The 24484-nt window shown below is 36.0% G+C and overlaps 1 protein-coding gene across 3 annotated transcripts in view; it reads left to right on the forward strand.

Annotated features, from left to right (window-relative positions):
* Positions 1 to 24484, forward strand: part of LOC136040978 (uncharacterized) — a 130825-nt gene that overhangs the window by 48055 nt on the left and 58286 nt on the right. For all 3 annotated transcript variants that reach the window (XM_065725452.1, XM_065725454.1, XM_065725453.1), the window contains one exon: positions 21610 to 21707. In XM_065725452.1, coding sequence (XP_065581524.1) covers positions 21610 to 21707 — 98 coding nt within the window. The remainder of the gene's footprint in view (positions 1 to 21609; positions 21708 to 24484) is intronic.

The raw sequence follows: 24484 nt of genomic DNA on the forward strand, positions 1-24484 counted from the left end.
TTAAAACCTGAAGAATCTTTTGAAAGCACTGTGATCTTTTGACTTTAATAGAGTATCTTTATAGAGTATAGAGTATAGAGTATATTTATAGAGTATAGAGTAGAAATTAACTCAATGAGGAGTAAAACATAAAAAGACCAAACATTGGATAGTGAAATCTTAGACGAGCAGAAATTACGTCAAACAACGTAGTCGAACTTGAAATGAAACTACAAGAAAATAGCGCGATATTGCAGCCTTCCTCAAATCCCCCTAAAAGCTGAAGGGTTATTTCTGATCACGTAAAAGAAAGATTAAAAAATGTTTGCTTCCATTGAAACATGTAAAGAAAAAAAAAATACAGACACTGCTCCGGTAAACATTTGTCCTTGTTATTGGCATATCTGTTGCAATTTGATTTTACTAATTATCTACTGATCATCCCTCTAGTGGTTGGTGTGCAAGTATTCAATCAGTCAATCAATCAATTAATATTTATTAATTCAAATAAAAAATACAAAAACAATATTATGCCCCAACAGAGAGCAGAGCTCTTAAGGCTGGGCCAGTACAAATGCATAGAAAAAAAAACACAACGTCTCATCATACTAATAATTCCAAAAAGAAAAAAAAAAAAGAAAACATACAAGGTAGGAGATAACAGAGGAAGCCACCCCAGCGTGAGAACACCATAGCAAAATACATACTAAGATCTATTATTAATCAATCCCGACATCCAGGCAAAGAACTATTTTTGAAATATGCTTTTTTCAAAGAAAATCGACTCGTGAAACTACGGGACATTTCTACTAAGTTAAGTTTATTTACAATATGAGGAATTTGGTATCTGATTGAGAATCTAGCTTTCTGATTTGATTGGTGGATGAAGCTAGTCAAACCTCAAATGAATCAACTTAGGTAAATCAAATATAAAATAATTGTTAAAATAAAAATTGCGTACTCAGTTATGAATACAGCTGTGATTTTGAATGGACTGTATAGAATCTGCCGTAGTGTAATAGTGCCGCATCTGAAGCTGGGAGGATGTATAAGTGCCCTTTTGATAATTATAGGACTAATGGCTGTTTTTGATATTTTGCTCCATTAAACTTTGACCTTATACGATTCAAAATTGGTTACCGCAAGGTAATTTATATGGAGTTATTTTTTGCCAATGAATTTTGACAAGTCTGAGCTGCATTTTGATTTGTTTTATTTCATTTTGATAATTCTAAGACTAATGGCTGTTTTTGAATTTTTGCTGCATTAAACTTTGACCTTTTACGATTCAAAGTTGGTTGCCGCAAGGTAATTTATATGGAATTATTTTTTGTCCCATGAAGTTTGACAAGTCTTAGCTGCATTTTGATTTGTTTTGTTTTGATAATTCTAAGACTAATGGCTGTTTTTGAATTTTTGCTGCATTAAACTTTGACCTTATACGATTCAAAATTGGTTACCGCAAGGTAATTTATATGGAGTTATTTTTTGCCAATGAATTTTGACAAGTCTGAGCTGCATTTTGATTTGTTTTATTTCATTTTGATAATTCTAAGACTAATGGCTGTTTTTGAATTTTTGCTGCATTAAACTTTGACCTTATACGATTCAAAGTTGGTTGCCGCAAGGTAATTTATATGGAATTATTTTTTGTCCCATGAAGTTTGACAAGTCTGAGCTGCATTTTGATTTGTTTTGTTTTGATAATTCTAAGACTAATGGCTGTTTTTGAATTTTTGCTGCATTAAACTTTGACCTTATACGATTCAAAATTGGTTACCGCAAGGTAATTTATATGGAGTTATTTTTTGCCAATGAATTTTGACAAGTCTGAGCTGCATTTTGATTTGTTTTATTTCATTTTGATAATTCTAAGACTAATGGCTGTTTTTGAATTTTTGCTGCATTAAACTTTGACCTTATACGATTCAAAGTTGGTTGCCGCAAGGTAATTTATATGGAATTATTTTTTGTCCCATGAAGTTTGACAAGTCTTAGCTGCATTTTGATTTGTTTTGTTTTGATAATTCTAAGACTAATGGCTGTTTTTGAATTTTTGCTGCATTAAACTTTGACCTCATACGATTCAAAATTGGTTACCGCAAGGTAATTTATATGGAGTTATTTTTTGTCCCATGAAGTTTGACAAGTCTGAGCTGCATTTTGATTTGTTTTGTTTTGATAATTCTAAGACTAATGGCTGTTTTTGAATTTTTGCTGCATTAAACTTTGACCTTATACGATTGAAAATTGGTTGCCGTAAGGTAATTTATATGGAATTATTTTTTGTCCCATGAAGTTTGACAAGTCTTAGCTGCATTTTGATTTGTTTTGTTTTGATAATTCTAAGACTAATGGCTGTTTTTGAATTTTTGCTGCATTAAACTTTGACCTTATACGATTGAAAATTGGTTGCCGTAAGGTAATTTATATGGAATTATTTTTTGTCCCATGAAGTTTGACAAGTCTGAGCTGCATTTTGATTTGTTTTGTTTTGATAATTCTAAGACTAATGGCTGTTTTTGAATTTTTGCTGCATTAAACTTTGACCTTATACGATTGAAAATTGGTTGCCGTAAGGTAATTTATATGGAATTATTTTTTGTCCCATGAAGTTTGACAAGTCTGAGCTGCATTTTGATTTGTTTTGTTTTGATAATTCTAAGACTAATGGCTGTTTTTGAATTTTTGCTGCATTAAACTTTGACCTTATACGATTGAAAATTGGTTGCCGTAAGGTAATTTATATGGAATTATTTTTTGTCCCATGAAGTTTGACAAGTCTGAGCTGCATTTTGATTTGTTTTGTTTTGATAATTCTAAGACTAATGGCTGTTTTTGAATTTTTGCTGCATTAAACTTTGACCTTATACGATTGAAAATTGGTTGCCGTAAGGTAATTTATATGGAATTATTTTTTGTCCCATGAAGTTTGACAAGTCTTAGCTGCATTTTGATTTGTTTTGTTTTGATAATTCTAAGACTAATGGCTGTTTTTGAATTTTTGCTGCATTAAACTTTGACCTTATACGATTGAAAATTGGTTGCCGTAAGGTAATTTATATGGAATTATTTTTTGTCCCATGAAGTTTGACAAGTCTGAGCTGCATTTTGATTTGTTTTGTTTTGATAATTCTAAGACTAATGGCTGTTTTTGAATTTTTGCTGCATTAAACTTTGACCTTATACGATTGAAAATTGGTTGCCGTAAGGTAATTTATATGGAATTATTTTTTGTCCCATGAAGTTTGACAAGTCTGAGCTGCATTTTGATTTGTTTTGTTTTGATAATTCTAAGACTAATGGCTGTTTTTGAATTTTTGCTGCATTAAACTTTGACCTTATACGATTGAAAATTGGTTGCCGTAAGGTAATTTATATGGAATTATTTTTTGTCCCATGAAGTTTGACAAGTCTGATCTGCATTTGGATTTGTTTTGTTTTGTTTTGATAATTCTAAGACTAATGGCTGTTTTTGAATTTTTGCTGCATTAAACTTTGACCTTATACGATTCAAAGTTGGTTGCCGCAAGGTAATTTATATGGAATTATTTTTTGTCCCATGAAGTTTGACAAGTCTGAGCTGCATTTTGATTTGTTTTGTTTTGTTTTGATAATTCTAAGACTAATGGCTGTTTTTGAATTTTTGCTGCATTAAACTTTGACCTTATACGATTCAAAGTTGGTTGCCGCAAGGTAATTTATATGGAATTATTTTTTGTCCCATGAAGTTTGACAAGTCTGAGCTGCATTTTGATTTGTTTTGTTTTGTTTTGATAATTCTAAGACTAATGGCTGTTTTTGAATTTTTGCTGCATTAAACTTTGACCTTATACGATTCAAAATTGGTTGCCACAATATATCGAGTTATTTTTTGTCTTATGAAGTTTGACAAGTACAATTCTGAAGAGTTAAAGGATAGGGGAGAGACAACAATCAAGTTACTCGTAGTCACCTCTTTTCAGTTTTAAACCTGGTATCTTTTAAGGTATGATCTATTCTCGTTTTAAATTTAAATTCGTTTCTTAATTTTTGTGGAAAGTTTGCATCTCTAATATGTAATTATTAAAATAATAAAATCAAAATACCACTCTTTATTTTTACTTTTATATTAATAGTGTATTGTATATTAATTGAAGTAATCTTGACTTGAAAGTCTTATTAGTAATTATAGCTGATATTGATCAATAGTAAACCTGGTAGTGGTGGGGTGACGGGATTATCGTAGCACAAGCAGTAAGGGGAAGTAGAAACGTCGTAAATGTATGTTGCGAATTAGTCAGGTGGTGGAGTAGTTTGGAAAATCTATCTTAGAAATTTAGTTGCAGAAAAAACTTTGGTAGGAGTAGTCCTAGATAAGGTGGAAGTAGTCGAGGTATGAGAGGATGCAATTGAAGTAGTTAGCAATAGTATAGATTACTATCTGCAAAGCTCAATTTATGTTAATGAGCCGGATGCAATCTGTTAATCGAGATTTCGTAAATTAAAAATTGTAACATCAATTCATTTTATTAACATATTTTTAATGGCTAATATTTAATCATTCAAGATTACTCCGTAATTATCTTTGAATTATCTTAGATTTTCAGAGATGCAAGCAATCTAAAAACACTCAAAACCCTAAAACGGCAAAAAATTGTGCAACAACTTCAAAAGCCTTAAATACAGCATTTGAAAGTGAATGTGATACTTGAAAGTGATATTTGATAATTGAAACTGCTTAGGTGGAAGCTTACGTACCTATATGTATCTAAAAAAAAATAGAATAAATAAGGAATTCAATTTTTAATCAAAAGACCTCCGTATGCAATTACGCAGATTTTGGTAGTAGTGGGCACCAAATTACATGGTGAAAAATCCGGACGAAAAGCATTGTTGGATTCAAATAATTAGTTTTGCTTCCTTATTTTCACTGCTCAACGCGGCAACACTGACAAAAATATGACCTAATAACTTCATAATTCTGATTATGAAGCGATTTGCAGGTGTGGACGTACCTTAAATAGGTCCTGAGGGGAGTGGGGGCAAAAAATCCTTTTTAAAAGAAGTGTTCAAAGAAAGTAAAGACACTGACTCTTTAATATGTAACAATATTCTTTCATGGACTCAGAAATTTTGGATTTTTTAACGTTATGAAAGAGAAAACACCTGCGATATGTTTTGTTTTCGGTAAGAGTGAATAACGCTCAGATCTTGAGAAGGCTTACGGGCAGTTAGCCATACAATAGTTACATGTAGTAATTATTTGACTTGATTACTGCTCGTCTTTGGTTTAATGCTGGTCTTTTCCTTTCTTTAAAAAATCCTCTTTTTGGAAAAACTTTCTTAAATTAATATTTGTTTCTCTTTAGTTTACATTGTCTTTTTATTGGTTAACAGAAGGAATTTATAAAGTTTTTTTTTCGTTTTTTCTGGTTAAAAATTATGGTTTTGACTTGGTATTTAGGATTTGGATAAAATTTTGCAACAAATTCAATAATAGTTGTACTATAAAACTTTGGATGTATAGGATGGGAGAATATTTTCAAATATTTAATTGAATATATGCAACAATTTTGGCCAAACCACAGCGCTGAAGCCAACCTGACCCCCATCATGTTACAATCTTGAATTTAGACGGGTTTGATCAATCATTTCATTATAAAAATGCTATTGAGTTAATATTAGTTTTAAACACTTGTTTGTTTAAATAAATCCATTTTGAGCTCAAGACAAGTTTTTCAAAAAAAAGAGTTGTGTTTAATTTAACAAAACTTAGTTAACTGAAAATTCTTCCCTTTTCGCTTTTAGGTTTTTATTTGCCAGAAAGTGAACCAGGCTTTTGCAAATAGAACGGAAAGTTTGGCAGAAAATCCGAAGCTGGTATAACGTGAGCCGTACAAGACATTAGGAACATACTATCAGGTTTAGCAAGGGGAGGCCTGAAACAGTCAAAATAGTGAAGTAGGCCAAAATTATCTAGGCTAACAACAAAATTTTACACTTCCTGTTTCAATAATAAAAGTAAACTCCAGCATTAAAAATACAGTCACTGAGTGAGCGTTTTTGATAAATAGCTGCAGCATTCAATCTGGGAAATTCTAAATGAATCATCATATTTTGAAAAAGCCAAGCCTTTTACCATAGAGGCAAGCATGAGCTGCCGAGTTCAAATTTTTTGCCAGAAATGTACTGCAGATATCTAACAACGAAGAATTCTTAGTAGTAGTTTCATAGTCAATTTTTCAGTTAACTAAGAATCTCTTCATAAAAAACAACGTTCGAAGTTAACGAAGAATTGCCAAAAAAACCCGGTAAAATGTGCTCATTAGTTAACTTGCGAAGTATATCGAACAAAGCTAAGGACGTCGAGAATTAATACAGCAAGATTTGTTTCCGGCCGAGACACCCTTGGTTCAGCAATTTTAATTTGGGTTTCTCCATGACCTGAAATTTTAAGCAAGACAACGTAAAAACGAATATTTTGCATTAAGAATTAATTCAACATGCCTATTCTCAAACATTTGTTCTGCTTGTTAGGCTCTCCTTGGTACCCTCAAGTCGAAAACGTTCTTTTGACAACCTAGATGGACTTAGTGTCTGTTGGTTCAGTTCACGATCTCCTATCAACATTCCTTGATAATTTCAGCTTAATGCCCATAGCTGTTCCTTAGATGTTGCAGATAAACACGTTGACAACCTGCATGCACATAATATCTCGTGATTAAGTTCACAGTTCCCATCAAAATTCCCTGAATGTTCACCAATACCCTTAGCATGTCTGGACATCCAGGGTATAAATACTCCTCCCCGCCCTTTTCTAATAATAAAACTTGTATGTAAACAGTAGGAAACCTGAATAATTTATCAGCCCCTGCTCCAGGGGCTATGCGAAGTACTGTCATTCCAGGAGGCATAGTTATTGGACCTTTCGACCATTTTGAACAAAATGACTATCGTAAAATTTTGATCAGTTGTCTGAGGGTCAATGTGCAGGGACTGGGTGGGTAGCTAAGATGGAGTGGGAAGAGCATTGGCTGCCCTCCAAGAATTTAGACTCTTAACAAAGGCACTAGAACTTCGTTTTCCAATCCCCTCCGACGTTTCTATGACAGCTCCTTCGATGCGAAGTAGCTAGGGAAAACAAAAGAAAGGAAAACCGTACTATAAGGCCATATTTTTCTTTGCATAGGCAGCGTTGTTTTACTGCCTATAATACTGGATCGCTATTGTGGAAAAACAAATCCGTCAAAAGGTCGGTGGGTCGTTTTACCGATATGGCTAGACTTGAACGAAAATTCTACTGGTTGTTTTTAAATGAAAAATTTCCATGAAAGCCGGCGTGAACTGGATTGGTTCAAATTTATTTGTTCGTTATTTCCCGGTTTCGCTAGTGTGCTTTGTTAATCTTAATTGCCGGAAACGATTCTCAAGTCTGCCCTTTCGTTTTAGCACGGATTACGACACAGGGTATTTTCTGTCTTACGGATGAGAACCGGAATTTTCGGGTTGGTAATTGTAAGAGAATTGGAAGACGTCGGATATTCTCTAATTCTACGTGAAAACTGGGAAATGGGATTCTTTTTTGTATGCTTGCATTTCTGAAAAACAAGACATACTCATCATCCTGTTTTAATCATCTCACCCCTCCCACTAGGTATATACACCTGTTACGCCAATGCATCGAATTAACAATCAATTATGGCTTTTACGTAATGTTACAGTTACAGAAAGGGCGGTGATGTAGTTTTGGGTGAGTTTAATTACACAGTCAGGAAATGTGACAATACTCACTGATTTTAGTAAAAGGTAGTTTAGGCCATGCCCCAGGGGCATGTATGGTTGTATTGGAAGGGATGCTCGTATAAACTTCAGAGGAGGCTCATGTGATTGTAAATTGATAGTTGTAGTTCAGTTTTTAAGAGTAAAAAGAGATCAGAGTGCACCTAGCCCTCCCCCTCGCTATGCCCTTTTTTCTCCAAATTTATTCGATAAAAATTTTGAGATTTTGTTAAAAACATTTCAAATATTAGATAAAAAAAATTTCGGTGTCGACATAACCTCCAAGGGCCCGGGGACAGGCGTTGTAAGTTATGCCCTGGGGGCATATGTGGTTCTTTTGAAAGGGAAGATCGTACAAACTTCAGATAGGGCTCATTCCAATGGAAATGGAAAGTTCTAGTTCACTTTTTAAGAGTCAAAAGAGATCCCATGACAACCAGCTCCCCCCCCCACGCCCTTTTCCCCTAACTCATCCCATATGAATTTTGAGATAGCTATTTTGTTAAAAATAGTTCTAAGGTCAGATAAGAAAAACTCCGGTGTCGATTTAACCCTCTTGGGCTTGGGGGCAGGTGTTGCAAGTTATGCCTTGAGGGCATATATGGTTCTTATGAAGGGATGCTCGTATAAACTTCAGAGAGGGCCCATTTGAATGGAAATTTAAATTTCTAGTCCACTTTAAGAGTTAAAAGAGATTGGAGGGTAGCCAGTCCCCTCTACGCCTTTTTCCCCCAAACCCATCCGATAGAAGTCTTGAGATATCTATTTTTTTTTTTTTGAATAGTTCAAAGGTCAAATATAAGAAAAAATCTGGTGTCGACACTACCTCCCAGATACTGGGGGCAGGTTGTAAGCTATATCCATAGGGCATATATGGTTTTTATGAAAGGAATGCTCTTATAAACTTCGAAAATGGCTCATTTGGTTCGACATTGAAAGTTCTAGTCAATTTCTTAAGAGTCAAAGATCCGAGGCCAACTAGCCCTCCCTCCAGCAATTTTTCCCAAACTCATCTGACACAAATTCTGAGATAGCCATTTTTAAAAATAGTTGGCACATCAGATATCAAAAACTCCGGGGTCGGCACAACCCCCTCAGAGTCCGGGGCAAGTTTTTTAACTTATGCCCCGGCGGCGTATAAGGTTTTTAGGTAAGGGGTGGTCGTATAAAGTTCGAATGTGGTTAATTTGATTAGAAATTGAAAGTTTTAGTTCATGTTTTAAGAGTCAAAAGGGATCCGATCGCAACAAGGCCCCCTCCTTCTAGCCCTTTTTCCCCAAATCCATTCGATAAAAATTTTGAAATAGCCATTTTTGTTAGAAATAGTTCAAACATCAGAGAACAAAAATTTCCGAAGTCGACAAAACCCCCAGAGCCCGGGGGCAAGTGTTTTAAGTTATGCCCTGGAGGCTTATTAGGTTTTATGTAAGGACTGGGCGTATAAACTTCGAAGGTGGCTCATTTGATTGGAAGTTGAAAGTTCTAGTCACCTTTTTAAATGATCTTCAAGACCAGCGCCATGACTAGGTTCAAGAGTAAGCTCTGATGGATATATATTTGTAGAAATATCAATGAAATCCTTAAAATTTAAGACCGAAATATCATCTAAACATCTTTTATTATTTGACAAAACATGTTTTAAATTATTTGGGTTATTCTTATCCATCATATAATTATATTCTAGTTGACTTAAAAACAAGTCAGCTATAAATGGGCTGGCATTCCCCCCCCCCCCCCATGGGAATTCCCACAATTTGCTTGTACAAATCACCACCAAATGTTATATAAGTATTGTATAAAACAAATTTTAATAAATTAAAAATCCTATCCAAGCTGTAACATCTCAAGTTAACTGTAGTCTTAAAGCAATTTGTCCATATAGCTTTTTTATTATAAGTGTCTATTTTTAAGAACCTTTTACTAGATAAGAGGAAAGATTTCTTGACAACCGTTTTTAAATTATCTAACACTACATTAAGTGATAAATTAGTATACATTGTCGCAAAATCGAAAGACTCAATTCTTTTAGCTGAAACCATTGTTAAAGAATCTATCACCTGCAGTGAATCATTAACACTCCAATATGGATTAAAATTCGAAAATTGTTTAATACCAGAACAATAGGTTTTAAGTTTATTTATAATTTCCTTTAAAATTAAAGAGAGGTCAGTAGCAGCAATGCGGGTTGGACATTTAGCTGCTCGAGCAATAAGCCGTGGCTTAGGGGGATTCTTATGGAATTTTACGGTCCAATATAGGAGAGGGAACTTTTTATCATTGTCATTTATTTTAATATTAAAATTTTCAAAAAGTATTTCTTCAGTCTTTTCAATTAAATTCTCATCCTCTAAATTTACCTTTTCGTAAACATTAGTTGTGCATAACTCCCTTTTTAAGATATCACAATACAGCTTCTGACAAATTATGGCAAAATTATTATTAGCTTTATCCACAGGCACAATTACAAATTCATTCTGTAGATTAGCAATTGCTTGTTTGATCTTAGCATTATAAAATAATGATTTAGTGTTACTACTAATAGAATACTTTCGTATTCTACTAATAATTAAATTCTTCCAACTTTGAAAACTCTCTTTATTTTTATTCTCTTTCTTACACCACTTATCAATAAATAAATCAAAATCATTTTCCAAGCTATCAAGAGGTTTCAGATAATGAGAAAGACAGAAATTAGCCCCTTTATTCATTATAATTTGAAGATCATCTTGTTTTATTATTGACAAGTCCCCTGTTATAACATGTTTGTAAGTGGGATTTACAAATGGGCCAAGTTGCTTACATTTACAAACCGGTTTCCAATTTATATCACTATCTAATCTTTTAAGTATTAAATTATAATTAAAAATCATTTGCCCAATAGTTTTCGAAAATTTATAAGTTAAAACTATAAAACTAAAAACTATGTACGGATAACTCAAATGAATCAGCCTTGGCAAGAATACGCTTTAGAAGTCTATGGGCGAAAGCACAGCTGAAATGCTTTCGAAACCCAAACTGCCTGTAGTGTATCACACACTTTGATATAACTTCACGAAGGACCAATTTTTCCAGCACCTTGCTCAATTTACTTGAGACAGTAATCGGTCTGTAGCCTCCACACTCATTTGCGTTTTTTCCTTTCTTCAGGATGTTTGTAACGACTCCGGTACAAAACGATTTGGGGGACGGTGGCACTATCAATACACATCTGAAAAAGTAGTTGTATATGCTGGATCAAAAGCGGTGAACCATTGCGCAGATGATTACTACTGACACCGTCAAGACCTGGAGCCTTGTTAACCTTTAACTGGCGAACAGCCCTCAAAACATCATTCACGGATATAAAAAAATAATGTCTCTTTTTCAGCAGTAAATCAAGACGCGATTTAAGCGATTCATCATATTCCTTTTCCAAGGGAGTATCTTTAAACCCGAAGACCTTCGAATAATGTCTTAACCACTGTTCCTCAGGTATCATGGCACATGGCTTGGACTGCACTTTACTACTTTTGAATTTTTTCCACATATTTTGTGGGTCACGGATAGCCTCCTCCGAAGCAGTTTCTGCTTCCTTGACTTTCAGCTCATCCACACATGCTTTGTATTCTCTTTTTGTTTTACGAAAGAGATTGAAGACAGTGCCAGTCCTCGGCTTGCCGGAGTCGCGCCACACAGAATACCACATTTTAGACCTTTATTTGGTATGCATCACGTAAGGATGGTCACTCCATCCTCTTTTCCTTGTACCTTTCCTGATAACTGCACTAGGTACGGCTGCAGACTCAGCAAGCTGTAGCGCGTGAGTAATTTCAGCGCAGTATGTATTGAGTGCAATCTTGTCATCGCACCCATGGACAAGAAGCTGGAACGGGACTTTTATTTTGTCTAAAATTTCGTCACACGTCGACTGGTACAGACTGAGGTTAACCTTTTTCCACTCACGTCTTTCTGTATAATCTTGCCTTTTTGATTTCACATCGTGACTAAAAGGAACATTAAACTTAAGACCAAGATGATCACTTGCGGTATGCTCTGAATCCACATGTACAGGCGAGGGAATAGAAAAGTTATAATATATGGAGAACAATCAGTCGGAATACATGCCATAAGAACGTCCTGTAACTTTCCTTTCGAGAAGGGGTCACACTGGAAGTCACCGCAGACTAAAAAACGCGAGCTTCCCAGCCTACGGAGTAGCCTTCCAAATCGACCGCAAGCCTCGGCATACCGTTTTTCACTATGATCCGACCAAGATCGACCAAGACTGACCAAGATGATCACTTGCGGTATGCCCTGAATCCACATGTACAGGCGAGGGAATAGAAAAGTTATAATATATGGAGAACAATCAGTCGGAATACATGCCATAAGAACGTCCTGTAACTTTCCTTTCGAGAAGGGGTCACACTGGAAGTCACCGCAGACTAAAAAACGCGAGCTTCCCAGCCTACGGAGTAGCCTTCCAATTCGACCGCAAGCCTCGGCATACCGTTTTTCACTATGATCCGTGTTCATGTTAGTTGGTAGGTATACATTAATTAGCGTGACAGCACTTGGGCCTGGGAACTCGACTGCTATATAGAAATTGCACGACTCAAGTTTACGACAGTCTATGCTCTCGTAAACGAATATTGCAAGTCCCCCACTAGGTCGGCCCCTGGCGCTAGAGCGCTTAGCCTCATGAATGTGCACGGATTTATTAGGAACCGACTGAAAGAGCCCGAAGTTATCGGTAGTTAACAAGTGTTCTTGGACGCAAACAATATTATATGCGAGGCACAAGTTCTTGATGTAGTCCAATTTGGCAGCATTATGGCCGTAAACATTGCGGCAAAATATAGACAGTTCATTCATTTTCTTGTTTGAGGAGAAACTTTCTGCATTACTCGTCGGACTGCTGAGCACTGTAGACTAAATAGGTGGCTATTATTAGTATCAGGGCACAAAGCGCATTTCACTGTTTGGGAGTCGCAAGAGCTTTCTCTACTGTTCTCGTGGGGTCCAGCACATCTGAAGCATCGCATGCTATTGGTACAATCTTGAGCAAGATGATCAAATGACTGACACTTGAAGCATCGCTTGGGAATTTGTCGGAATGGGAGGACTTAGATGTGAGTATAATCAATGAATAACCCATATTTGACTGCTGCATTTCGGGAGTCAGCGTCACTAAAGGTAAGTTTAATTGTCTCAGATTGACCATATCGCTTGGCACTGACTAATTTGGAGTTAACAGAGAGAATATCATCATCTGTTGTGGCAAGGGGCACAAACTTGGCGATCGTGAAGAACTTTTCCTCACGAAAAGAAGCACTTATATCAGGGGAGGACTTGAGGGAGTTGGCGAGAGTAGCTGCCGACTTGGGGCTGTTCATGTACGCAACCAGGCCGGATTTAATCTGTAATGCGCTAACCAATGGAGCAGTGTACTTCACAGACTGCTTGAGCTTCATCAATTTTTTCTGAAGGCTTTTGATTGTCGGGTAAATGCTACCAAAGAAACATTTTTCTTTCAGAAATTTTTTTTCAAACATTTTTTTTTACCAATTCCTGAAACCCCACTACATTTGAGTCTTGAAATTCCCTTTTTTCAAAAATTCTTTTCTGTAAAAAAAAGTTATTCTATTGTACTTGGGAGAGTACTTGAAAGTACTCTGGTACTTGAGAGCTTCAACACCTATTTATTGTACTTAAGTATTAAGTACTTGTGGTTCAATTCCTTTTTCTAGGGCTATAATGAAAGAAAGGTTGAGATGGCTAGGCCACATTGTCCGGGTGAAGGATGACAGATTGCCGAAGATTGACCTTTTCGGCCAACCGTGTAGGGCTAAACGGAAAGCAGGTCGTCCTTGTCTTAGATGGGAGGACTTTGTAAAGAAAGATTTAAAGGAAATGGAAACTTCCTGGGAGTGTTAAAAAGGGAGGCTTTGAATAGACTGGGATGGAGGAGGAGCATGCGTAGCTGCGTTGGCCTCAGGTGGCTTGGTGCTTCGGTGAATTGTTAGCAGTAGTAGTAGTAATGATATTAATTGGTGAAATCTCAACAGCTCAAGTTTTCGTTTTTGCAAGGTTTTCGGGGAAATCCCCAAAACTTCGGAAATAGTGAAAATCGCAGGGCCTAGTGGGTCCTATTGGTAAATCCTGGTCTGCTTTCACTGCAATTTTCGTTTATTTTCTACGTTGTACTAAGAACAAAAGAAAATATTTGTAATATAATTCCTTTTAGTAAAGCGCCAAATACGCAGTAGGCCTTATACTTTTACCGTTAGAGAAACGGGCAGTAACCATGCTTATGTTTGTTGTGAAGACACCATTCAGCAGAAATACATAATCCTTACTCCCTGAAAACGACCGTGGTCTAACAATCAATCATGAATCCAATTCTAACTTGTGTTTGAATTCTGTTCTCCCAATTATTATAATAAAAAAAGATAAACTAATTTTGCAGAACTTTGTAGCCACTTAACTAAGGGAATGAAAGTTCTAAGTAAGAAAATTGGTTATTTAAGTAAGAGAATGGTACTTTTACCGTTAGGGAAACGGGCAGTTTATAGTGAAGACAACATTCATTAGAAGTACATAAACCCTACTCCATAAAGAAGACCGCAGTCTAACAACTAATCCTTAATCCAATTATCACTTGTCTTTGAATTCAGTTCTCCGAATTATTATAATAAAATAAAAGGTAAACTGATTTTGCAGAACTTTGTAGCCACTTAAGTGAGAAAATGATAATTCTAAGTATGAGAATTAAATAAAAAAAACTAGTTTTTTTAACTGAAAGTATGGAGCAACATAAAACTTAAAACGAACAAAAATTACTCCGTATATGAAATGGGTTGTCACCTCCTCAACGCCTCGCTCTTTACGCTAAAGTTTTTAATTGTTTTAAAAAGTAGAATTGTCACAAAGAGTCAAACTTTAGCGTAAAGAGCGAGGGATTGCGGAGGTGATAACCCATTTCATATACGGAGTAATTTTTGTTCGTTTTAAGTTTTAATGTCGCTCCTTACTTTCAGTTAAAAAAAACTAGTTTTTTTTATTTAATTTCTGATCGTTTTTGAATTAATGCATGTTTGATTTTGGCTCTCCGCACATAAATTATTAAAATGAAATTTGCATATTAATTCTTTTTTTTTGCCTAAGTGGCTTTCTCTTAGTTTTGATCAGACGATTTTGAGAAATAAGGGGTGGGGAAGGAGGCCTAGTTTCCCTCCAATTTTTCGGTTACTTAAGAAAGCAACTAGAACTTTTAATTTTTAACTAACATTTTTATTAGTAAAAAATATACGTAACTTAAGAATTAACTTACGTAACGACCTTGAGAATGTCCATCAATGGGTCCACATTTCCTAACTTTTCAATATATCTTTCAGGTCAATATGAGGGGGGGAGTAGATTTATAGATAGAAGGGTGCTGATAGGTTCGGCAGGTCCTGAGTACCTTATTGAGTTTGAAGTAAAATTTAAGGTTCGTCCTCTTACCTGCAAAGCAATAGAAGGGTGAGTGGGAATGGTTAAACCCTAATCAACAAAAATGTTTGATTACCTCCTCCTCCCCCGAAAAAGTAAAAAAGACTAATCCTCAAAAATCGGTTTTATGATTTGATGCCCCTTGTCCCCAGAAGGTTTTTAGAGGGAAGTTTTTTTTTCTTGGGTGACCATCCGTTCAAAGTATTGTTGTGTAATAACCTGGGTATGAAGGAAGTGGCAAGTTTACTCGAATTACATACGTAACATTAACTTACGTAACAAACTTTTATATTTTATTTTTTTATTATGTATATGAGGGGGTTTGTCCCCTCGTTCATACCTCGCTCTTTACACTAAATCTTAAGTTTTGTCCCAATTCTTTAAGAATGACCCCTGAATCAGAAAGGCCGTAGAATAAATAGTTGAAATTACTAAAAATACTTTAGCCTAAAGAGCGGGGTATTTATCTCCTCCTAAATACCCCGCTCTTTATGCTAAGGTATTTTAGAACCCCTCATATGCGTAATAATCTCTGTTCGTTTTAAGTTTTAATGTTACTCCCTACTTTCAATTGAAAAAACTTTTTTATGTTTATTTTTTCATTGTTTTTTATAGGAATGCTAGAAAATCCTGCGCCCTTTTCATTGAATTTCTCTTCCCCTATGGCATATTCCTCCAAGGAAAGATCCTCCCACATAGCCCCCTCCCTCAACCCCACCCCAAACCAAAAAAATACCCCTGAAAACGTCTGTACACTTCCCAAAACCATTACTGTATGTAAACATTGGTCAAAGTTTGTAACTTGCAGCTCCTCCCCCAGGGACTGTGGGGGAGTAAGTCATCCCCAAAGACATAGTTATTATGGTTTTCTACTATGTGGGACAAAATGGCTATCTCAAAATTTTGATCCGTTGACTTTGGGAAAAAATGAGCGTGGGAGGGGGCCTAGGTGCCCTCCAATTTTTTGGGTCACTTAAAAAGGGCACTAGAACTTTTAATTTCGGTTAGAATGAGCCCTCTTGCGACATTCTAGGACCACTTGGTCGATACGATGACCCCTGGGGAAAAAAACAAACAAATAAACAAGCACCCGTGATCTGTCTTCTGGCAAAAAATACGAAATTCCACATTTTTGTAGATAGGAGCTTGAAATATGTGCTACAGGGTTCTCTGATACGCTGAATGTGATTGTGTGATTTTCGTTAAGATTCTATTACTTTTAGAGAGTGTTTCCCCTATTTTCCAAAATAAGGCTAATTTTCCCAGGCTCGTAACTTTTGATGACAAAGACCAAATTTGATGAAACTTATATATTTAAAATCAGCATGAAAATTCGATTCTTTTGATGTATGTTTTAGCATCAAATTTAGAGTTTCGCTTAGCCTACTATTGAGCCGGGTCGCTCCTTACTACAGTTCGTTACCACGAACTGTTTGATTTGTTATTTAAGTAAGAAAATGATAATTTTGCCGTTTGAGAAACAGGGAGTAGCCATACTCTTATTTCTAGTAAAGGTACCATTCATTAGAAGTGCATAACCCCAATTCTTTCAAAGAGAATTGGTGAAAAAACTTTCGGAAAGTTTCGGAATTTTTTTTTTTGCGTTTTTTTGACTGTAAAAAGTATCAAGTTTTTATGGCACTTGGTATTAACCAAGTGACATATAGCAATCGCAAATTCTGTCGGTCTGTCGTTCCCGGTTTTGCTACTTTAGGCACTTTCAGGTAAGCTAGGACGATGAAATTTGGCAGGCGTAACAGGGACCGGACCAGATTAAATTAGAAATCGTTTCCCCGATTTGACCATCTGAGGGGGAGTGGGGGGCCTGTTAATTCGGAAAAAATAGAAAAATTTAAGTATTTTTAACTTACGAACGGTTGATCAGATCTTAATGAAATTTGATAGTTGGAAGGATATAATGTCTCGAAGCTGTTATTTTAAATCCCGGCCGGATCTGATGACATTGGGGGGGAGCTGGGAGGGGGAAACCTAAAATCTTGGAAAACACTTAGAGTGGAGGGATCGGTATGAAACTTGGTGGGGAAAATAAGCACAAGTCCTAGATACATGATTGACATAACCGGAACGGATCCTCTCTTTTTTGGGTAGTTGGAGGGGGGAGGTTAATTCTGAAAAATTAGAAAAAAATGAGGTATTTTTAACTTACGAACGGGTGATCGGATCTCAATGAAATTTAATATTTTGAAGGATATCGTGTCTCAGAAATTTTATTTTAAATCCCGACCGGATCTGGTGACATTGGGGGGGGAGTTGGGAGGGGAAACCTAAAACTTGGAAAACACTTAGATTGGAGGGATCGGGATGAAACTTGGTGGGAAAAATAAGCACAAGTCGTAGATACATGATTGACATAACCGGAACGGATCTGCTCTCTTTGGGGTACGGGCGGGGGGTTAATTCTGAAAAAATAGAAAAAAGGAGGTGTTTTTAACTTACGAACGGGTGATCGGATCTCAATGAAATTTGATATTTAGAAGGATATTGTGTCTCAGAGCTTTTATTTTAAGTCCCGACTGGATCTGGTGACATTGGGGGGGGGGGAGTGTTGGGAGGGGGAAACCTAAAACTTGGAAAACACTTAGAGTGGAGGGATCGGAATGAAACTTGGTGGGAAAATAAGCACAAGTCCTAGATATATGATTGACATAACCGGAACGGATCCGCTCTCTTTGGGGTAGTTGGGGGGGGGGGGGTTAATTCTGAAAAAGTAGAAAAATTGAGGTATTTTTAACTTACGAACGGGTGATCGGATCTCGATGAAATTTGATATTTAGAAGGATATCGTGTCTCAAAGCTCTTATTTTAAATCCTGACCGGATCTGGTGACATTGGGGGGAGTTTGGGGTAAGGGAACCTAAAATCATGGAAAACGCTTAGATTGGAGGGATCGGGATGAAACTTGGTGGGAAAAATAAGCAGAATTCTTTGATACGTGATGTACATAATTGGAACGGATCCGCTCTATGGGGGGGGGGGTCAATTCTGAAAAATTAGAAAAAAAGACGTATTTTTAACTTACGAAGGAGTGATCGGATCTTCTGGAACTTCATATTTAGAAAGACCTCTTAACTCAGATCTCTTATTTTAAATCTCAATCGGATCATGTGTAATTGGGGGGGTAGTTGGGGGGATCGGAAATCTTAGAAAATACTTAAAGCGGTGAGATCAGGATGAAACTGGATGGGAAGAATAGAAACCTGTCTAAGATACGTGACTGACATATCGGACCGGATCTGCTCTCTTTGGTGTAGTTTGGGGGGGGGGAGGGGTAATTTTGTAAATTGAGGTATTTGTAACTTACGAAAGGGTGACCAGATCTTAATGAAATTTAATATTTAGAAGGATCTTGTGCTTTAAAGCTCTAATTTTAAATTCCGACCAGATCCTGTGACATTGAGGGGAGTTGGAGGGGGAAACCGGAATTCTTGGAAAACGTGAAAATTTGGGTATTTTTATCTTACGAATAGGTGATCGGATCTTAATGAAATTTGATATTTAGAAGGAATTCTTGTCTCAAAGCTCTTATTTCAAATCCCGACCGGATCTTTTGACATTGGGGGGAGTTGGAGGGGGAAATCTTGGAAAACGCTTGGAGTGGAGTAATTGGGATGAATCTTGGTGGATAGAATAAGCAAATGTCCTTGATACGTGATTGACGTAACCGTACCGGATTCGCTCTCTTTGGGGGAGTTGGGGGGAGGAGTTCAGTGATTTGGCGAGTTTGGTGCTTCTGGACGTGCTAGGACGATGAAAGTTGGTAGGCGTGTCCTGGAGCTGCACAATTTGACTTGATAAAGTCGTTTTCCCCGATTCGACAATCTGGGGGGCTAAAGGGAGAGGAAAAATTAGGTATTTATAAATTACGAGTGGGTGATCGGATCTTAATGAATTTTGATATTTAGAAGGGCATCGTGACTCAGAGCTCTTATTTTAAATCCTGACCGGCATTAAGCCTCTTATTTTCTTTTTTAAATCAATCGATTGATTCATAGAATTTTGTTAGAGCTCATACCTTATGATCTCTTGGCTCTTAGCTCTTCTTGCCTTGTCACAAGTGCCATATGAGCTCTTAGCTCTTGTTGAAAAGAACTCCTCATTTCAAAATAAAACTTTTTTTCAACATCAAAGTATCAAAACTAGCATCAAACTACCAAAGTATCAAAGTAAAGAAAGAATCAAAGTTAACAAAGTATCAAGGTAACAATAAGCAACTTGCACAACTTACAGACCTGGCCTCATAAATCGAAGTTGCCACGTAAATCACTTATTCAAAGTATCTATGTAAACAAAGTATCAAACCAACGATAATTATGTTCCATAACTCAGAGCCATTTTACAGAGGCTGGGAGGGGGTTTCAACCCCGGAAGACTGGTAATTTTGCCTTTGAACTATTTTGAACAAAATGGCGATCCCCAAGTTTTGACCACATGCTCTTTGGGAAAGGTGGGCGTGAGTTAGTCGGCCATTGATCACTTGTGACTCTGAAAAAGAGTTAGAAATTTCAATTTCCGATCGAATTAGCCTCCTCCAACGACCACTCCTTCACCAGAAGATTCCTCAACCCCTAAGTTAGAGTAATTTGAATTTTGAACTATTTTGAACACAATGGCTATTTCAAAATTTGATTAGAGGTATTTTGAGAAAAAAGACACAAGGGGGGTGGGCTTGTTACTTTTTGATCACTTTCAATTCTTAAGAACTTACAACTTACATAAGTTACAATTCTTCACCCGTGTGCTATGGAGGATTTCTCCACCCCTAATTTATAGTAATTTGGATTTTAGACTATTTTGAACAAAAAGGATATCTCAAATTTTGTATCGGATTTAGTTGGGGGAAAAGGCGGGAGAGGGTAGATACCCTCCGATCAATGTTGACGATTTGAAAAGGAAACTAGAACTTTCAATTTTTCATTCAAACGAGCCATCTCTGAAGTTTTCGATCACCCCTTACATAAAACCTTATATGCCCTCGGGACATAGCTTACAACAGTTATCCCAAAGGCTCTGGGGATGACCCCGTAGTTTGTTTTTTTGATTTTTAAAATATTTTGAGCAAAATAGCTATCTCAAAATTGTGATTGGATGCATTGGAGTGATTGAGGAAAAAGTGCCTTGACCTGCTAGTTGCCCTCCGATAACTTTTTACCCTGAATAAACCCCCTCCGAAGTTTATACGACCCTGACTTCCACAAAATCATTATATGCCCCCGGGGCATATTTTACAACACTTGCCTCTGGATTCTGGGGGGTGTGTTATCCTTGGAGTTTTTTTTATATTATCTTTGGTCTATTTTGAACAAAGTGGCTATATAAAAAATTCGATTGGATGCATTGGGGAAAATAATATTGGGAGGGAGGGGGAAGCCAGTAAATCTATCCAGTTTTGTGGCTATATTTAGTATGTTTTATGATCATTTACTCAACTTTGCACAAATTGAAAAAAAGAAAAAATATATTTTAAGCTTGTGCTAATTGATATAAAAAATGTATTGTTATGCATTGCAGTACTTTGTGCTAATATTTCCGTAAGAATTTTGGCTGAAATTATTCCTCAGGTAGGTAATACTTCATAATAAGTACCATTTTAAGTTTTAAGGCGCCTCTCTCTGCCGTATGAATGGGGTACGGGTACCATGTATATTTTTAAGAATTGCATAAAATCTTTTGAACGCTTCGGTTTTTTCCTAAAATATTGTTTAGTCTAATTTTTGTCTATCCAGTTTTGTGCCTGTAAAGCTTGTTTCTGTTTGTCAAGTTTTGTCAAAGATATTTGTTGTCAATCTGTAGGTTTCCAGCAGATATAGCTAGAGGATTTATTGATCCCATTAGGTTATATGCTTCCAGATTTGAAAGTATTTATTGCTTTAAACTGTCTGTTTTATTTTGAACTAGCCAAAGATCCGGTCGGACAAAGGCACAGAAAAGAAAAATCACTAAAAGGATTGGAAAGCTACTGACTCAATCTGATTGCCCAATAAAGAAATACTCTCTTCATGTGCATGTTATATAACGCTTGGTGATTGTTTTCAGTTAAATGATTGGTTGGGGTTACAGACCTTTACTAGTTATACAAAGTAAAATAAAAAATTAGCAAGAACATCTGTTACATTTACAAGCTCTGTCTCTTAAAGAATAGAAGAAAATGCTTCAGCATTAATTTAAACTAAAATTTTTTGAACTAAGCCAACAGTAAACGGATATTACTGTCCGAAAACGTTATGTGAGGACGGTTTTGAATTTATTTCTCTTGGCACAGGCTTTTGTCTCTTGAAAGGACTAGGGAAACGAGAAGATGGCAATCTTCAATATATTAATGTGTGGAAGCATTGTTCAAACTATTTTTGCACTCTATTCATCTGACATTCATTCCAGGGATGCAAATGAAAATCTAAAGAGCCAAATTGAACAATTTCAACGGAACTTGATGACAGTTCATGGAGAGAAATGTAAATTGGAAGACTACGCTAAAGGTAATTTTTTGTTGTTTTTTAGGTTTAGTAGTTTTGTAAGCTGGATTGACACCTGCATATTACTCTTGTTAAAATAACCACTTTTAGGCATATTTAGGTACAGAATTTAAAAAATATAGTTCAAATCAGTGTTAATGATAGTGTAAAGTCTTATGTGGGTTGTGGGTTGGTGCGCTGGATTCGGGATCCCTTGTCTGAGAGGACGCGGGTTCGAATCCCAGTGTACCCAATTCTTCAGTATGGGACGGGGGTCAGTGACGTGACTCCGTAAGCTTAGCCAGAGTCGACCCAGCTCTAAATGGGTACCAGGAGAAAATCTGGGGAAGGTAAACAGGAAGGGTGTGCGAAAGCACAGGATGGCTGGCCCCCAACCCCCCATTGCACTTCCTGGCTGAAGGGCCAAGAAACGAGAGATCAGCACCGCCGGTACGGACTGTAAAGTCTAATGCCGTATCCTTTACCTTTTAAAGTCTTATGATTCGACAAAAAACTTGGGAGGAAAATGTTTTTTTTTTGTTTTGTTTCGTGTTTTGTCGTCTTAAGACAATCGTATGATTGTTTGTCAGTGAATAAATCCGTCTGCCTTTTTGAACTTCATTGGCTTTTTTAGCAGGTGAAATGTTTGTTTTTTAATTGATGTTTTTTCTATAAAGAATTTCAGCACCCATGACTGTTGAGAATATTTCAAATTTTTATTTTCAGAAAACACCAAAACTTCAATAAGTTATTTCTAGTGGACTGTTTAAAATATTGTTACATAAAATGTGATGTTTATAATTTTCTGTAAAATTGTTTAAATAGGTCAGCTTTTGATTACCTATAGCGTGTGCGTAATATTTTTCTTTATTTTTTTTTTATTTTTTATTTTTGGTGTTTCGGAACAAACAAAAGATTCAATAAATCATCTTGATGCAGGACAATAAGAACTAGAAAACAAAACAAAAAAAACTGATTTTACTTTTACAAATAATTACGTGAGAAAACTCTCTAAGCCACTAAGATAATACGATAGGATAAGATACAATCCAAAAAAATAAGCAAAACGAACAACGTACAGCCAATATACGACACTGATTTCCATAAAGGCCTCATAGCCTGTAAAGGTTTCTTTTATGGAAAAACCAAACACATAATCATTACCTAAGAAAAGAAACAGAAAATGAAAAATTGTTCCGCAAAATATAATGGTTCCATATTGAACCTCAGTTTTATTAGAATAACGTATTTTACTTTTTCAAATAAAAAGTTTCAGCTTTGCTCTTCTATTTGGTTGCAAAGATATTTAACTTGGTTGAAGATATTTGGTTGAAGAAACCAATAGAATATTTGAAGAATATTTGGTTGAAGAACTCGGTTGAAGATATTCAACAAAGATATTTAACTTGTAATCTGGATAAAAAGTTCTGCTTTGAACGCCAGAAATTTAGATCGTTAGTTTTTTCATCGGGTTGCTCAATTTTAGGAAAAAATTGTGCCAACCCTGTTAGTGATTTTAATTATTGGTTAAGTAATTGGGAAAATACTACTTTAAGTACGGCCGTGAAACGTGGATGCTTCATAATGTTTCTATGCATAAACGGTTTTCCGGGGATTTTCTGTGGGAACTTTCAGGTAAACGATTGACTGGCTGTATATCAAACGCTAAAAATTTTGTTTAATCCCACATTCTAGGGCTGTAGTAAAAGAAAGCTTAAAATGCCTAGGCCAAATTTTACGGATGAAAGATTATAGTTTGCCAAAAATCTTTTTTTTCTCATTATCTGGGACCAAAACAGGCTAAGTTAGGAAAAAATGCTTCAAATAGTTTGCAAACTTCAATTACTATTTAAGTACACTTTTGCCTAGGTGCTTAGAGAATTTAGAAAAAATTGAATTGGACTTACGAAACAGCTGGAGCAAGTCATCCCTAAGTGGGGTGGAAGAGGTCACTAAGAATGTGTCATCTAAACCTCTTAGTAGTCAACAAGAGGCAGTTTTGTCGAAGGGTTTTAGATTCAGTTTTCCAATACCAATTTCGTAAGGAGATCGTAAGGAAACTGAACACTTTTAACATAAGGAAAATTGAAAGTGATATCACAAAAGATGATATTATTTACTTTCTGATTGAAAAAGGATTATCCCAGAATTTTATGATAAATTTTATCCAAGAGGTTGTTCTACACCCAAGATCTATGGTCTATCCAAAATTCATAAGACGAGGCTCCCCCTCTGTCCCATTGTATCAACTTACTCGTCATCTGTGGCAAAATTACGAAAGTGGTTGTCGTTGGAAACTTTTGTTTCGGCTCTGGCTGAACATACATTCTTTTATCCTGAATATTTTATACAATTTGATAAGGCTACAGCTATTTCTAATGATAGGGGTTTTCTCAGTGGGCGAGGGAGGCTATAGAAATGAAAAAAAACATATGTTTGCTAATTTTTCAATAAACAGAGAAACGGGGAATTCAAATATTGACCCAATTGTGATTGTCTTTTGAAAAATGAACCAATAATCGATAAGGGAATTAAAATTTTACATAATCACCAGGGGATAAGATTACTTACTGGACCAAAAAGAGTTGCTTCAATATTAGCTAACAAGAGGATTATTTCGCAACAGAATAGTTACCTTGGTTTCAATTTTCATAATTTTTCCTCAGTTGCTTTGATGTTCTCATTGAAGTAACTCGAATAGCTTCTTTTCCCTGTGTGGATCAGTAGCGATAATTGTATTTATTACTGTTGGTGGTGGTTTTATTTGTTTTTATTGCACTTGGTATTTATCAAGTGGCATA

Source organism: Artemia franciscana, chromosome 21, assembly GCF_032884065.1.
Source record: "Artemia franciscana chromosome 21, ASM3288406v1, whole genome shotgun sequence".
Classification (NCBI taxonomy): Eukaryota; Metazoa; Arthropoda; class Branchiopoda; order Anostraca; family Artemiidae; genus Artemia; species Artemia franciscana.